The sequence below is a fragment of the Nipponia nippon genome, unplaced genomic scaffold (assembly GCF_047370975.1).
Source record: "Nipponia nippon isolate SJK-2023a ecotype South Korea unplaced genomic scaffold, ASM4737097v1 scaffold_14, whole genome shotgun sequence".
In the NCBI taxonomy this organism is placed as follows: domain Eukaryota; kingdom Metazoa; phylum Chordata; class Aves; order Pelecaniformes; family Threskiornithidae; genus Nipponia; species Nipponia nippon.
The window spans coordinates 5,930,416-5,945,454 of NW_028262330.1; the positions used below are offsets into that span (position 1 = coordinate 5,930,416).

General features: G+C 52.6%; 1 protein-coding gene across 1 annotated transcript in view; it reads right to left on the bottom strand.

The window, feature by feature from the left end:
• Nucleotides 1-530: 530 nt before the first annotated feature.
• The window catches only part of NPLOC4 (NPL4 homolog, ubiquitin recognition factor), a 29,378-nt gene continuing 14,869 nt past the window's right edge, over nt 531-15,039 (bottom strand). The window contains exons 11-17 of the mRNA XM_087750581.1: nt 14,826-14,952; nt 12,680-12,840; nt 5,405-5,476; nt 3,448-3,543; nt 2,267-2,383; nt 1,122-1,224; nt 531-733 (exon numbers count right to left, since the gene is read on the bottom strand). Coding sequence (XP_087606707.1) covers nt 576-733; nt 1,122-1,224; nt 2,267-2,383; nt 3,448-3,543; nt 5,405-5,476; nt 12,680-12,840; nt 14,826-14,952 — 834 coding nt within the window. The 3' untranslated portion in view covers nt 531-575. The remainder of the gene's footprint in view (nt 734-1,121; nt 1,225-2,266; nt 2,384-3,447; nt 3,544-5,404; nt 5,477-12,679; nt 12,841-14,825; nt 14,953-15,039) is intronic.

Here is a 15,039-nt window from a genome sequence, read left to right on the forward strand (position 1 = left end):
CCAGCGCTGTTAACAGTCGTCTGCTCACCCTGCCTGGGCCGTTAAGCGCGAAAGCTGTCAGGACCCGGGCACTCGAGGCTGGCGGCAGCAACCCAGGCGGGCAGGGAAAGGGCAGCAAAGCTGCGGGCGGGGAGATGCCAAAGCCTCCCCGTCACCTCCGCTATGCCGGGAGGCTGCTTTGGGCAGGCGAGTGGGCAGGGAGGGAGGTGCCCTGGCTGGCTGCAGCCCCCCCGAGCCCCCAGCGCTCACCCAGGAGCAGGCCAGGACAGCAGTTGGGGGTGGCAGGGGGGACAGTCCGACCCTGCGGGGCGAAGGTTGAGGTTAAGCATTCATTTCCCAGGCCCGGGGACAGCGTCAAGATAAAGCCGGGGCGCCCGGCTCCTGCTGCGACTACGGGGCTGCCCCTGAAAGGGAGCGAGGAGTAACTGAGGAGGGCCAGAGCCACCCCCTGCCCAGCTCTGCACCCTGGGGTGCCTGATGGCGGGAGGTGGAAGGGAGGACGGGGAAGGGAGAAGCACCACTCCTGCTGCTCGAGGGTTTGCTCTGTATTGGAGTCTGCTGCCGCGTCGGCGTGGCTAGGACCGGGGCAGGCTGCACATCTCACAGTGGTCCGTGCCCGGCTGGTTCATGAAGGTGCAGTGCTGGCAGGCCCACATGGCTGCCGACACGGCGTGCGTCGAGCCGCCCATGGCACCGTACTCCTGCAGTCCTGAGATCTGGACACCGACTGTGCCTGCGAGAGAAAGAGCCTAGTCAGAGCAGGGAGGATGTGCTGGGACCAGGCAGGGCCCTTGCCTAAACCCAGAGCAATTTTCCTGTCCCAACCCAGGCAGCAGTGTCCCTGCCGAGACGCTGCCTTTACCCCCAAGGCTGGCGCCCTGGGGAGGCTCCCGGATGGTGGCAGATCTCGGCACCCCACAGCTGAGCACTGCAGATCCCACACTGCAGCCCTGAAGCCCAGTCCCGCTCTCCGCTCGGTGCAGCGGGGAATGCTCGGGACCAAGGAACAGCTCTCCTCCCACCCGAGCCTCCAGCAGCCTCCGTGGTGGCCACCGGCCAGCTCGGCCCAGCCCTGGCCCGAGGGACAAGGGACCCCCTCCCAGAGGGACCCCCTTTCTTACTGCAGAGCTGCTCGATGGTGGCCCACTGCTCTGATTTTTTCCAGGTCTGTGCAAGCTCCTCATTCTTGGTCCTCACAGCTTCCAGCAACAAGCTGATGCTGTCCTGGAAGGCATAAGAGGGAAATCAGCGCTGGACACTCCTCCGGCACCCAGGCTGGAGCTGTGACCAGGGAAGTGCCTCCCTGCCCTCCTCCACCAGTTGCAGCGAGATGGAGCTGCGAGTCTGAGCTGCTGCCCCTTTGGGTTGCACCAGTGACGTTCACCGGCAGGGAACAAGATGCAGTTTATCCCTTCTGCTCCCCCCAGCATTCAGACATAGCGCTAAAACCCAAACGCTTCCTCATCCTCTGCATGGAGGAGGAGATTGTCACCTAACCAGGCGGCAGCCAACCACCGCGCTGCCCCGTGTGGGAGAGCCTGCCGGTGCCGTGGGCTGAGCCTGACTCCTGGGGGTGCAAACCCGCTGTGCCGGAGTGTGCCGGTGCCCGGCCCCAGCCACGCACGCAGCCGCAGCCTGATCTCCAGCTGCCCAGGATCAGTCCGGCTGCCCTGCACATGCGCAGTCCTCGGCGCTCTCAAAACCTCTGGCAAACACATGCCCCTTTTCGCTGGCGTGCTGCTTACCCCAGGAAGGTCTGGTGGTGCAGATGTGAACCAGGGCCCTGAGCAGCTGCCAAGGTCCCGGTGCCCGGCCAAGAGCGGCAGAGCTGCACAGCCAGGAAGTTGTTTGCCTCACCGAGATTTGGGGGCTCTGATCTCGTTATCGTTACGACAGGAATTTCTGATTCTGAGATATTTTTTAAAATGTTTCCAGCTCTCAGAGCCGCAGCCAAGTTGGCTCTGTCCGGTCTGCGACCGTGCTAACAACCACCACCCCCTCACTGCTCTGAGCAGCGTGTTGAGAGCTCTTGGTCTAGTCAGGGGCTTTGGTTTCACTTTTTAAATCTTCTGCCAACAGCTCAGCCTGGAAGGAGAGGCGTTGGGCCAGCTGCATGGCCTGCCCTGCACAGGCACCCAGCCAGGGGCCGTGCCTGGGGGTGGCAGGCTGGGTCGGTGTCCTCCACACACACAAGTGACACCCCGCAAGGAGCTCAGGGCCCTGGGGACGGCCATGCCGACACGACCCTTTCCTCCTCGTTACATACCTGCAGAGGCATGACTTCATTCGTGACCAGGAAGAGGAGCAGATGGAAATCAGAAATGATGTCTAGGAAAACGGAGGAAGTATTTTGGGACAGGTATGTGGCCAAGCTGTGGAAGTCCTAGAGAGAGAGGACAATAATAAAGAGAAGTCACTTCCTGCCACGTGATAACTTTATTTTCCTATTTGGATCCACTAACAGACATTGTAACATTCCTGTCTCTTTTGGGCATCGGCTGCAATGTGGAGAGATTCTCCCAAAATCAGATCCCAGGCTGGCTGACCGAGTTGCAGCTAAAAACTTCCAGAGAAAAGGACCTTTGGGCCCACACTAGCTCTCCTATCCAAACACCGGAGCACCCCCAGCGCATACAGAGCGGATCCCAGACCCAGGAGATGCTGAGCAGAGGCCAGTCAGCTCAGCTCAAAGCCCAGTCCCTAAGGAAAAGAGGCAGATGAGGACAAAGCAGCCACTTCTTCCCCAGCTCCCTTTTTTTCTCTGCTCTTGAACCCAGGGCATCCTCAGAAATGAGGACCAAAGCTGTCGTTGAACAGCCGACTTCTCCTCCTCTGCTGACAGAGCCACAACAGGCAGCAGCCCTTCTCTTGTGATGACTTTTGGAGGATGCCTTTGACATCTTTGGCATGGCCTCCTTAGAGGAACGAGCTGTTGCTGCTTTAAAGCAACTTGAGCCTTCTGTGCGCTGCCAAAACCCAGCAAGAGCCTCGAGCTGTCCGGCAGCTGCCTCTGCTCAACGCTACAGGCCTCTTGCAGTAAATGGCCTCTGCGTTTTAAAAATCTGTCCAGGAAGAGAAATCGGTGCTCTCGGAGCTGGAGCAACAGCCCCTGGTCCCACTCCTGTCCGCAGGGAGAAGCGGTCCCATCTGTCACTGTGGGGCTGGGGTCCCCCAACCTCTTTGGTGCTGTCTGGGAGGCGCCAGCCCTGGCACAGAGCGAGGAGCCCTGGTCCCCATCACTGAGCAGGCGGGGAGCAAGGCATCCAGCCGGCTGATCGGCATGCAGATGCTGCTCTGTGCCCGAAGGTGTTTGGCAAGCGCTGGACTGAACCGTGGAGGGGTGATTTAAGGGCACAACTGCAGCCGTCCCTTCGCAGATATTAGTAAGTGCAAGGGAGACAGACGACCTATCTGTGCTAAACATAGCTTTGTTGAATCACTCCTTACCTGAGTTTCTCCCAGCACATCACGGTTCTCGATGGGGAATGGGTTTTGAGAAATAGAAAAAGTGTAGACTGGATCCTTGGGAAAAGTTGTAGTAATCTAAAAATCCAAGAAAGGATGATCAGAGCGCTGACAGCAGGAGAGGCAAGTGGGATATGGGAAGCAAGGCTTCTGATAGCTGAGAGCAGCCACAGCTACACATTAGAGCTCAGCCAGGAAGACAGCAAGGCAATTACAGCAGGGATCTTCTGATGGCTTTTAACATTTAAAGCGATATTCCAATCAGCACACCCCTTAGCTCCTGGCAATTGTTTCTAACGAAGCTGGAGGGAGACGTACTGGGCTCGGTCCTGACAAGAGCACAGCACGATGCCGTGGAGAGCATCGCTCTCTGCAAAGGTCACCGGGACGCAGCGGCTCCCAGCACAGCTCTGCCCCGTGCTGGGCAGCTGCTGCCGGGGGTGTCACCCTGGGGGCCACCTAAACACCAAGGGGTGACAGGGGAGAGCGTGGCCCCTGCGTCTGGCCACGGGGTAGCCAGGGGACCGTGCTGCTCCATTCGGGGCTGGAACGGGTGCCAAGAAAACACCTTTGCACTTCATTGAACAGCGTCACCCCATGCTCTGGGTGCACTCACCCTGCCTCCTGCCTGCACCCTGTGCCAAAGGGACGGGGAACGGGGTAATACAACAATGCACCCACATTACTGAGCTCAGGAGCCAATGTTTGGGCCAGCTTCTGACGTTGAAACTAGTTCTGATTCTGGGGACTTTAAAGCTTTCGTGTCAGTTACCGACTGCTGGGCCCTGCCAGCAAGGCCCTTTGTAAACAGAGATGCAGAAATACCTGCCAGGACAGCATTAACTGGAAGAATGCCTTCTATGATTCTGTTTGTTTTTTTGTTTTGTTTTGTTTTGTTTTTTTAAAAAGAGAGACAAAAAAAGTTGCTTCAGAAATGCAGCTTTTCCTAAATGTATGTTTCATCAATCTGTTTTCATCTTAATTACACCCCACGTAGCCCGGAAACAGATGCCTTTACTACTTTAGTAATAAATATGCTCCAGCACTGCCGACTGGCATGGGGCGTCCGAGGGTCTCGCACAATGGGCCCGTTGTTCCGGACACGACATTTCTCTGTGTGAGTCACACGTCCCAGTGTCAGCTCGAGTGCCGCCCTGATAAGCGACACACACAGCAGGTAGTGAACGGGGAAGAAGGACAAGGCAGCGGAAGCCTCCAGGCTGCCAGCTTCCCTGTGCCCACAGGACACTGCCTGTGCCAGGGGCAGCTGGACCAGACCAGTTGCTCCGGTGGATTTAATCGTTATTGGCACCACCTCTAACTCCAGCAATATCATCTGTCATCCAAATGATTTGCTTTCCTGCCTTCCACACCGTAACAGTTTCCTTTCAAGCCAAAGGGCAGAGCTGTGCCCCAGTGCCTGCCAGCGCTTGCTCACGGGCAGGCAGCAGCCCGGCTCCAGCCAAGCTGTGCTGTAGCGTGAACTCCCTCCCCCAAGAAAAGTAATTTCTGTACCACCAACCTGGTCTGCTGAGTCACTAAAAGGAGCTGGATTCTTAATTGCTGCTAAGAGACAGACAACTGGAGCTCTCTAATTAGCTCCCCGTGAGGTAGTGCCCGGCACATGTATCCGTGGGGCTGGCTGCTTCCCCTGCTGCGTGGCTACATGCCAATTCGGAGCCGCGATAAGACACCAAGGCAGGGCCTTCCCAGAAAGCAAGTGTGTTCCCTGGCACCGCACTGATCCCAAGGAGCACTGCGGCTACCCCAGAGCATGCCAGCCTCTGCGCTAGAAATGCCTGGCAGCAGAGGGTAAAGGAGAAAGAAGGAAAATCTGTCCTATGAATCACCTCCAATGTGAATTTCAGAGGTGGGTTAAGAACTTCACTCCGCCCTGACCATCTCCTGCTGCAAGCAAACAAGTGCAACAAGTACTTACATCTATGATTAGGTACTCAACCGGGAGCGGGCGAGCCAGCTGAGTGATCTCGTTGCCAAACTTGTCTATGTCCTGAAAGAAGAAGAGTCTTATTATTCCTCAGCACGGAAGCGGTGTGAAGCCTAAGGGATCCTGCCCACGCAGGAGCCCGGGGATCCTCAGCTCTGGCAGATCACTAAGGGTGTAGAAAAGAACCTGCTCGTATGTGGCTGGGTGCTGCAGAGCTGCCCGATTACCTGCAGCTCCTCGGGGCTAGAGACCTCTGTAACTCCATAAGCCAGGCCCTCTGTTTCCTCATGAGCCAAGGCCGTGCGTGGTCACAAATGACCTTGGTCTTGTTTGCCTCAGTCATCACCACCAGAGAGGCGCCTGGCATTATCTAAGAAGTGTAAATGTCATTTAAGGAGCAGTACTGTCTTAAAAGGGAGGGACAGCACCACATCTGCGTTCTCAGCCAAGGCAAACCTGACTTTCTGCAAAACCGGCCACAAGTCTCTCATCCAGCTCTCGCTTGGGAATTGGAAATCCAGGCACTTTCTCATACACAGACCTGGAGAGCCAGCATATGACAACGCGTAAACTTGTTTTGCTTTGCCAGACGAATTGAACATAAAGTTTAATTATGGAGAAAAACAGCCAGCATATGTTCATTAATCATAAAATGACAATTAGACGTGATTTATGTCAAACATGCCGAGTTCAAACACAGCTTCAGAAATAAATTCATGAGAACTGACACTTTTCATTAAAGATTCTGTAAGAGGGGGTTGTGTTTTCTACCTAAATCATCACTTAACATGTTATAAATCATTCATTGAGCCCCATATAAATCATACACCCATAATTTGCAATCAGGGACCTTACATTAAAGTTCACATTTACTGAGCTCTCAGAAGTCCCCAGTGGCTGGAGGCAGACCCAGAGCCACCGCACGCCGGCGGAGCCGTCACCCCGACACCTCGGTGGTTTGGGGCAGCTCGGCAAGAGGCCGTGAGCCCCGCAGGGTTTTGGGCGGCATTCCTCAGGCTGAGCACCGTGCATCAGGATGAGCTGCCCACGGCCGACACCCTCCTCTCCCGAGCCATATTTTCTCCCAGAGTACGCCACTCCCCCGCTATCAGCATTTCTCGGTTACGCTAGTATTTACACAGCACAAATATGCGGTGCGGCAGCCAGCACCCCGCTCTCACGCTCTGCTCTCCCGGTACACCCAGACGGACATCGCCTGAGCAGGCTCCGGCACGCTGCTCCCCTCCAGGCAACAGCCCCCCTTCCCAAGCCCCCTCCCCAAGCATCCTCTGTCCCTAGGAACAGCTCCCTTTGTAAAAAAAAAAAATCTACCTTCCAGTCTTTGAAGCTCCTTTTAAAAGCAATTCTGATAAGGATCTTTTCTCCTTGAACATGACAGGTTGTTGGCCCTGTGGTTATTTCAGCAACAAGCCTAGTGGCTCGTGGCCTCAGATCTCTCTGGGGCTCTGACAGGAGCAGGAGGAGATGTGGAGCCTTTTCAGGGAGATCACAGGACCTGAAAGCTAACCTGCTTCTAGATCTCGGTGATACCGCAAGAGTCAGGAATCAAATCCAATCAGACCGAATCAGCTTCCCAAACACAATCCTGCCCCTGCAAGAAAGAACCTGCAACAACTCACACATAATTAGCCCATCTGGAATTCATTTTCAAATCTAATTAAGTTCTAATATGCAGAAACATTTTTCCAGCACCTGTTCACTTTAATCTCCGCCTCTGGGGATTTCCATGTTAAATGCCTTCTTTTTAATGTCACGCTGCTGAGGCCTTCAAGACATGCACTAGACTGTTACTACCAAACTGGAACCTCGCTCTCCCCGAGTCGAGGACATGTCCCGACACTGCCCCTCCCCAGAGAGAAAAGCCCCCCCCCCACGCCAGCACTCTTCTCCAACCCCTGTGCACCATTTTATTAGGCAATTACGTTTTAAAGGCCTTAACAAACGTCAAGCTGGGAGAATTGTTGGGAGAAAGACATCTTCATCCTGAGCTCGGCAGTCTCTGGGGCCCCAGCAGCGCCTCTCAGCACGTTATTGCTGCAGCCCCGGAGCCCGAGACCCCCAAAGCCACGAACGCCCAGCGGCAACCACTCCAAAGGGAGACCAGGAAGGGGTTAATGAAGGCGCAAGTATTTGGCTCCTGGACAAAAAATTCAAGCAGCAAGGCCTGGAGGATTTGGACAATGAATCATCCTGAAGACAGGAGCAAACTGGAGATTGAATCAGGCGCTGCGATTAGAGCCTTTCAAACCACTGTTTGGAGGCAGAAGCTGCAAACGGCTGAGGTCAAACGGGGAAAAGGATGGGTGCGCCCGCAGGGAGCGCGGCTGGCCGCGTCGCACACCTCTGCGGCGCTGCAGGACGGCTGCAGTTGGAAAGGCTGCCGGGTGGCTTCAAGATTTCCCAGACAAGGGTGATGGGAGCAGCCAAGCGAGGAGCCCGGGCGGCTGCCAGCCAGGAGGGAGGCTCCAGCTCCGTGTCCCAGGGCTGGCCGGCCGTTAGCATCCCATGCCGTTAGCATCCCACGCCGTTAGCCTTCCCCACGGGTTCACTCTGCTGAAGGTACGGTGGAGCTGGGCAGCTGTCTGTCCTCTCTGTGTGTTAATAAAGCCCAGCCTTGCTCTTCCCTCTGCTGATTTCCAAGAGCTTTACCGGGCAGTCCTGCCCCCTTGCACAGATAGAGCAGCTGATGCACAGAAATGAAGCGACTTTTCTAAGAGCAAGCAATAGGTCAGTGAGAGTTGAAACCCTTCTCAGGAGACTCCTTGTGAGCTAATCAAGCATCCTCCTCCCCAGAGCAGCTGGAACATTTAAGGCTAAGAAGGCTTTTCCAGTCCAACGCGAACCATTGGTAGGAGGCCAGGCAGGGGAAGTCCTTTGCTGCTAGTGAAAACTCCCCGCAGAAGCCTCCACGCAGCCTGGCTATCGTGTTTTCCCTGGGAAGAGGATTTCAAAGTGAACAGGTGGAAGCGACACGTGCCACACCGGGGACAGCCTGGCTCAGAGGTCCCGTTCGGCTCTAATCAAAACAGTGCCCTGGCTCAGGGCTCTCCCCGGGCCAGATGGGACCACGTTTGACAGATGACAAGCCAAGGCCCAGACACCGTCTCAGCTGTTGTAAATGCAAAAAGCATGCGCAGGACTCTACGGGGGCAAAGGGCTCTTTCACAACACCGGTGCCATTGTAAAGGACTTTCGTCTTACACCATCCCAAAGAAACTCGGAGGAATATTAAGGCAGCTGTAAAATGCAATTCATTGCAAGGATGACATCTTCATGTTTGCACTGTGCTGAGGCAAATACTGTGATAAGAGACAAAGCCAGCCAGTCCCAAAATCCAATTATTTAAGTGTTTCAAAGGGTCTGTAAAACGCAGCGATCTTCTTCCCCTATTCGGTGGGAGGCTGAGATGCCCATGAAGCTAACCGGGGAGCAGAGCACGCAGGTCTGTGGGGAGCAGAGTCAGGCAATGTTGCAGCACTGCAAAGTTACGGGCTCGGCAGACCGACTGCAGGGAGCTGGGAGCACACAGACGGCGGGCACGGGGCGCAGGCAGCCCAGCGGGAGGGATTGCACCCAGCTGGGGCACTGAGCACCACTCGCAAGTAACTTCAGCTCTGAATAACCTACCCATGGCTTGGAAGGTACATTCTTAGTGAAATCAAAATCAATATGGGTGTTTTCTAGAACCAGAGGGATAAAGGAGGAGGCTGCTCAAGGGCAGAAGACAGGGAATGGAAAAAGCCCATATGTAATATTCAGCTGGGCTCTCCCTCACCCAGCTGAAAAACAGGGTGAAGCGGCCATTGCAACATCGTCATCTTGACTGAAAAAGAGAGCGGCCACCCCGACTTGTGCGTCTGTGTCTTGACAAGAGCGACTCCTTCATGAGTTTCGTTGCACTGAACTCGCCAAGAAGCGTGTGCCGGTTGTGCAAGATTCGAATTGGAAACAGCAGTGCGCTGTGACGCTTCACAGACAACCCGGGAGGCAAAGGGGGATGTTTTCTTCCTTCTGGCTAATCTTACCTGGAAAGGCATCTCAGAGCAAAGTAACTTGCACTCACGGTCCCGAAAGCCCTCAACTTTCACGCTAGAGCAGAACTCAAGCCTTCACGAGCCAGGAAAGCAACGGCCGCCGCATGTAGAAAGCGCATACTGCCAATTCCACTGGGGTGGTTCCTCTGAGCAGCAGGGCTAGTGGCCAACATAAAGAGAATGGTAAAGAAATACAGAAATCACAAGGCTAGAGGCTCAGGAAAAACACCTCGCCTCCTGAGGCAGGACAACGCTGGTGCCATCAGTTTTCCTATTTCCATGGAAGAAAAGCCCATCTATGCTAACGCACCATTGAGGTGACTCACGTTCAGGCAGGAACAGCTGCAGCCCTAGGGGACACGGCGGCCCCTGCTCCCACTCCACAAACACAAAACACGGTGAAAACCATGGAAAACCAGCTTGCTGACCAACGACAGCCGTTCCTCTCTTTCCAGGCACCTCTTGGCCTGTGCAGCGAGGTCCCTGAAGCTGCAGCTCTCCCGCCTGCAGCGCGGGTGCTCGCACCCTTCCTGCGCCTGCAGCGTGACCAACCCAGATGCGTTTTTTAAGTCACCGCTGAAGTACCAGCACCTACTGCGAGCGGAGGTACAAGACATCTTCTTTGAACAACGTGACTGAAGTACAGCTGTTGGCTTACATTTTGTTATAGATGCAAACAGCAGCACCTTTTCCTATTTGCAAAGCCAAAGGTGAATCTACTGCGTTACCCTGCTGTAGACAGATACGAGAATTGAATAGATTTTTGCCCTGCATCTGGATGCATAGTTGTTCTATAAATACATCCACACTACACAAACATTGGCCTTCTGGTTCTCATCCAATTAGAATAAGTTTGTATAGCTCCTCTCATCCTAAAGGGCTTTTCAAATGAGTACTTGCATATTACATAGAAATATATATATACGGACTTTTCCCTCTACCAGTCATAGCTTCTCAATCCGAGACAAAATGCAGCAACTACTCAAAAGTGCAGCTTTCTGCCCAAAGCTAGCTGGGGGGCAGCACAGAGGGGAACCCCCACATTGAGGACTGGAGACAAAGCTGCTCAGCTCCTGAAGTTTCAGCAGAGAAAGGGGGAGCAGGGCGCTGCGCCACGAAGCAGCTGCCCTCTGCCGCAAGGCCAAGCACCGGACTCTTGCTCCTCATACTGTATTTAACCAACGCTTTGACACCATTGTTGTCACCAACCCAGTAACTATGAGGTAGTGTCTCTGACCTCAAGCCTCACACATTTAATGAGACCCCAAAGGTTTTCAAAGCCAGGAGTGACTAAGCTTTCCATCGATTTAAGAACATTCAAAAAAAATTAAGAGATCCTACAGCCAAACACGTTTAAGGCTGAAGGACAATTACACCCGCCAGAGCAGTCCTCAAGCCTTCCTTCAGCACATCATGAAAAAGGCAATTACGGATAGAAGTTATAAAACATATGAAATAAGCTGCAGCCCGACCCAGTGAATCAGTGGTTCATGGAAATTTCCACAAAAGGCTGGAGCCATCAGTTAGCATTTTGTTTATCTCCCTGCTTCGGATTACAAATGGGAGTGAAGACCTTATGGGAACACCCACTGGCTTCCTGCTACTCCGAACACCCAGGGTGGCCCACATGTGGGACACAGACCTACGGGACCTCCTGCAAGGCTGCACCCTGACTGTGGCACAGCACGGGCTCCTCCAGAGCAGGACCGAAGCACGCCAAGAGATGAGATCATCTTCACATTCAGGGCCAACCCTTGCACAATCAAACTCCGCTGTATCTAAATCGGACCTGGCTTATCAGCTCCTAAGAGCGAGCTGTCTGCATGCTAAAGAAAAAGGCACAGATTCTATCTACCTTTCCTCTCAAGCACTGAATTTAGCCAAGCGGTGTTCCTCATTTTCAGGTGGTGTCAAGACAAGCCATCAGCTCAGCATTAAGCGGTGGAGGGGGAAGATGGAGTCTCACAGGCTAATTCACCCAGGCCAGCATTTCCCGGTCTCGGGTTCAGGGCATACAAGAGCATTTCGACCAGCTCCATTTCTGTTGCTGGTGTGCAATCCGCTCATTTCAGTCGTCCCAAATGAAGGTAGCTTTGCTTATCCTATAATCCTTAACGGACAGCTTTAATACAGGCGGCAGGAGCGCTGCAGGCTGAGTGGGCTGTGAATAGCAGACACAGACAAGAATGAGATAACTAACTTGGGTGATGGATGGCTAATTAGTTGGCAAGCAGCGCCATTAATTAATTCCTCTGTCCTTGCTTGCGGGGCACCAACATACACAAGTTTGAGAAGCAGTGCTATTAGCCTCTGCAGAGATCCTGTCCCCAAGTTTCTAACTCGGCCCTGCCGACGCAGGGGGGCTGAGGATCTCCAGAAACAACTGTCAAGGGGAATAATGACAGCCCATTCATCACTAAAACTGTACCAACAACTGCAGCACACAGGTTACCAGCAGTGCTCTTGCATTACGCTTCAATAAGAGTATTTTGGATCCGCTCTGGATGCATGTATCTCCCGCTGCTCCTCAGGACCAGTTTTTGGAGTTTACTGTCTGACCCGAGAACAGGACCAGGGCACGGGCAGGAACGCCGGTATTAGAGAGGAAAACCAGGGGCACACCCCGGTCCTGCCCTTGCTCTGAAAGCCTTCGCACCTTCCTTTTGTTGCAGAGACGCACGCACAGGGCTGTCTCTCTTCTTGCTGCATGAACTACACTACCTTTTGTTGCATCTGCTGCCCAGTTGGTGCCTGTAAGCGTGTCATACATGAGCAAATCCCTGGCATCGCATAAGGAACCCACTGCTTTCACCGCACCATTTGTGCTAGCACACATCATATTGCTGTGCAGTGGAGGAAGCTGAACTCAGCTGGGGATTAAAATCAACAGAGCAGCATGGCAAATACTGCCAACAAATACGGAAGAGGAGGTGAATTCAGAGCACTTGCTATGGGCTCTCAGTGGATCACTGCAGACCTCATTTAGAAGCCGGATAGCCAATGGCTACCGCTGCACTGGAAACCATAACAGCACGTTTACGAGGGGGAAATGGAGCTTATGCAATTACTTTGCAGACATGTGGTGAACGGTTACTACTGAAAATAGTTCAGACCTCAAAGACATCCTTTCCTGAGCTGGCCATGCTGATTTCCAGACACGCGGCAGAGCTGTTTTTGCAGCTCCCCCCACCCACAAGCACGCAGCCCTTACCTTATAGAACACATCAGGCACATACTGCTCACTGCTGGACTCCTTGGCGTAGCCCAGCTCCGGTGCATCTCGGCAGGGCAGCAAACACTCATCTCGAACCAGCGCCATGCACTGATTCGAGACCTGGTACCCCTCAAAGTGGACCTGGTTGTCGGGACCACCTGGAAGAGAAGGGGCTGGTTAAAAATCCCGCACGAGAGCGATCTGCCCAGCATAATCCAGAGAGGCACGACCCAAAGAGCGACATCAAACATGACAGTCTGGCTAACAGCGAAGAATGGCGAGATGAAATGGCTGGTGCTGCTGCATGGGAAGTACTTCTAGGCAAGAATCCCCTCTAGGCTCTACACTTATTTAGTAACACACATTTTCACAGCTAGCCTAACAGGACAGACCCCTGGAGTGACAGCAAGAGTGCTTTGCCAGGAGCTTAAAGGAGGCGAAGCTGCCCTTTCGGAAGGCTCCTGATAGCATCACCCTCCCGCTACCCCGCAGGTATCTTTTCTCTTTCAAAACAAAAACCAGGCACACAGCTCCTGCAAGCCTCTTTCATTTCCAAGGAGCCATGAGCTGCAGATTCAGGGTTGGTCACCTAGTAATGTCAAGCATAAGAAGAAAAAGTGTTTTCTCAGCCTGTAATGGATGGCTTTGTGGAAATCTGACATGGAAAGTGGAAATTAAGACCCTGGCTCACTGATAGATCACATGCTTGGCGCTTTAATTTGGATAATGTAAGCAACATCAGGTCATATGTCATTAGAATACAACTGGAAAGAGAAGATACAGACAGATGGTAGGAAAACGTTACTATTTCCAAACCTAGGAATTCAGGAGGGGATAGGAGTTAATCCGTGTAGAGGATTTAAAGGCAAAGTTGATGCAAACTATCCAAATATATTTATAAGGCACAAAAGGAAGGAATCAAGTGTTTAAATAGAAACCTGATGGGCTGATTTAACAGAAGAGAATGAAATTATCTGGAACAGAAAAAAGGAAATATTCGTTTTCTACCCTTTGATCTCTAACCTCAATCACTCACTGCTCCAGAACAAACACTTCTAGAAATTAAACATACACTGAGACACGGGGAAGGCCCGAACAAAGCTAGTCATCATTTTCTCAGTAAAACACCTTGTTTAAAAAAAAATAGAAATAAATAATAAAAAAAAAGAGTGAGCGAGATACGCATCTATCTTTAATGAAAGATGGATGCGTTTAGCAGTCTGGAATGTACGGGCAGCTGTCTGATTGCACGGGCCTGTTAACTGAAAGAGAGCGTTTTCACCGAAAAAGGCTCCGGGAACACTTACAAAACCTGGGCTCAGAGGAGGCAATATAATATCACACTTTCAGTTTTTACATTGGATGCTATTTGGAAGTCATGCGGTTTTTTCATTGTGTTAAATAGACCCAGAACCAAGCGTATCTGCTCCAGGGAAATTTTAAATGAATACATGTGTCATCCCGTGGAGAACAGCAGATTGAACTTCTAATGCTACAACTCTCCCAGCACATGCCAACGTCTCCCCTCGCAGCCCGGGCAGCGCAGACTATTCCACAGCGCCTCTGGAGACTTGCTGTGAAAACGGCTAAAATCAGAGGTGACAAAGCAAAGCATTTTGCAGGCTTCTCTGTTTTATTCAGGCAAACAAAAAATGCTTCCATGCACGGAAGAGCACAGCATCCTACGTAAGGGTTTCCCTGACAGCGACACAAGGGAGATAAAGGTCCCTCCTTTATGCTGAACCAGCCAGAGTAACTTTCAGGATCCGGACTGCCGTGGTTCTGCACTGCCGCTTTCAGGCAACAGAATTTGGAGCTTAAAGGTTCGAAACAGAAAAGCGAGCGACAGTTATTCCCCTGGCTGCAGGCAAAAAATGCTTTCTGGATCAGAGAGGTGGATGCTCCAGGTCTGAGCCTCAATTCAGTTTCCTGCAGGGGACAGGGTAAATAATTGCAGAGGAGATAGCACAAAGAACGAAAAAGTATTTTACTTGATAGAGCAAGGCAAAACCCTTGTTAAATAGGACAGATGGGGACCAGGATGTCTGACGACTTCTGGCAGAGCTGCATATTCTTCTTCTATTAACAAGAGATAATTCATGTGTAACCAAGAGAGCCGGGGCAAGCTGAGGCCAGTTTATACCTGTAGCCACAACTGTGACAAACTTGGATCCAAAATGACCATCTGGAGAAAGGCGACAGATGTTGGGCTGCTGGTTCTGAAAGTTTCCAGCTGTGATGCACTCTTCTGCACTTAGATAATACGTGTCCTGAGGGAAGAGCAGAAATGTCAATAAAAAGGACAACGTGATGTAGCCTAGACCTATTTCTCTGGTCTGCAGCCAAGGAAAGCTACC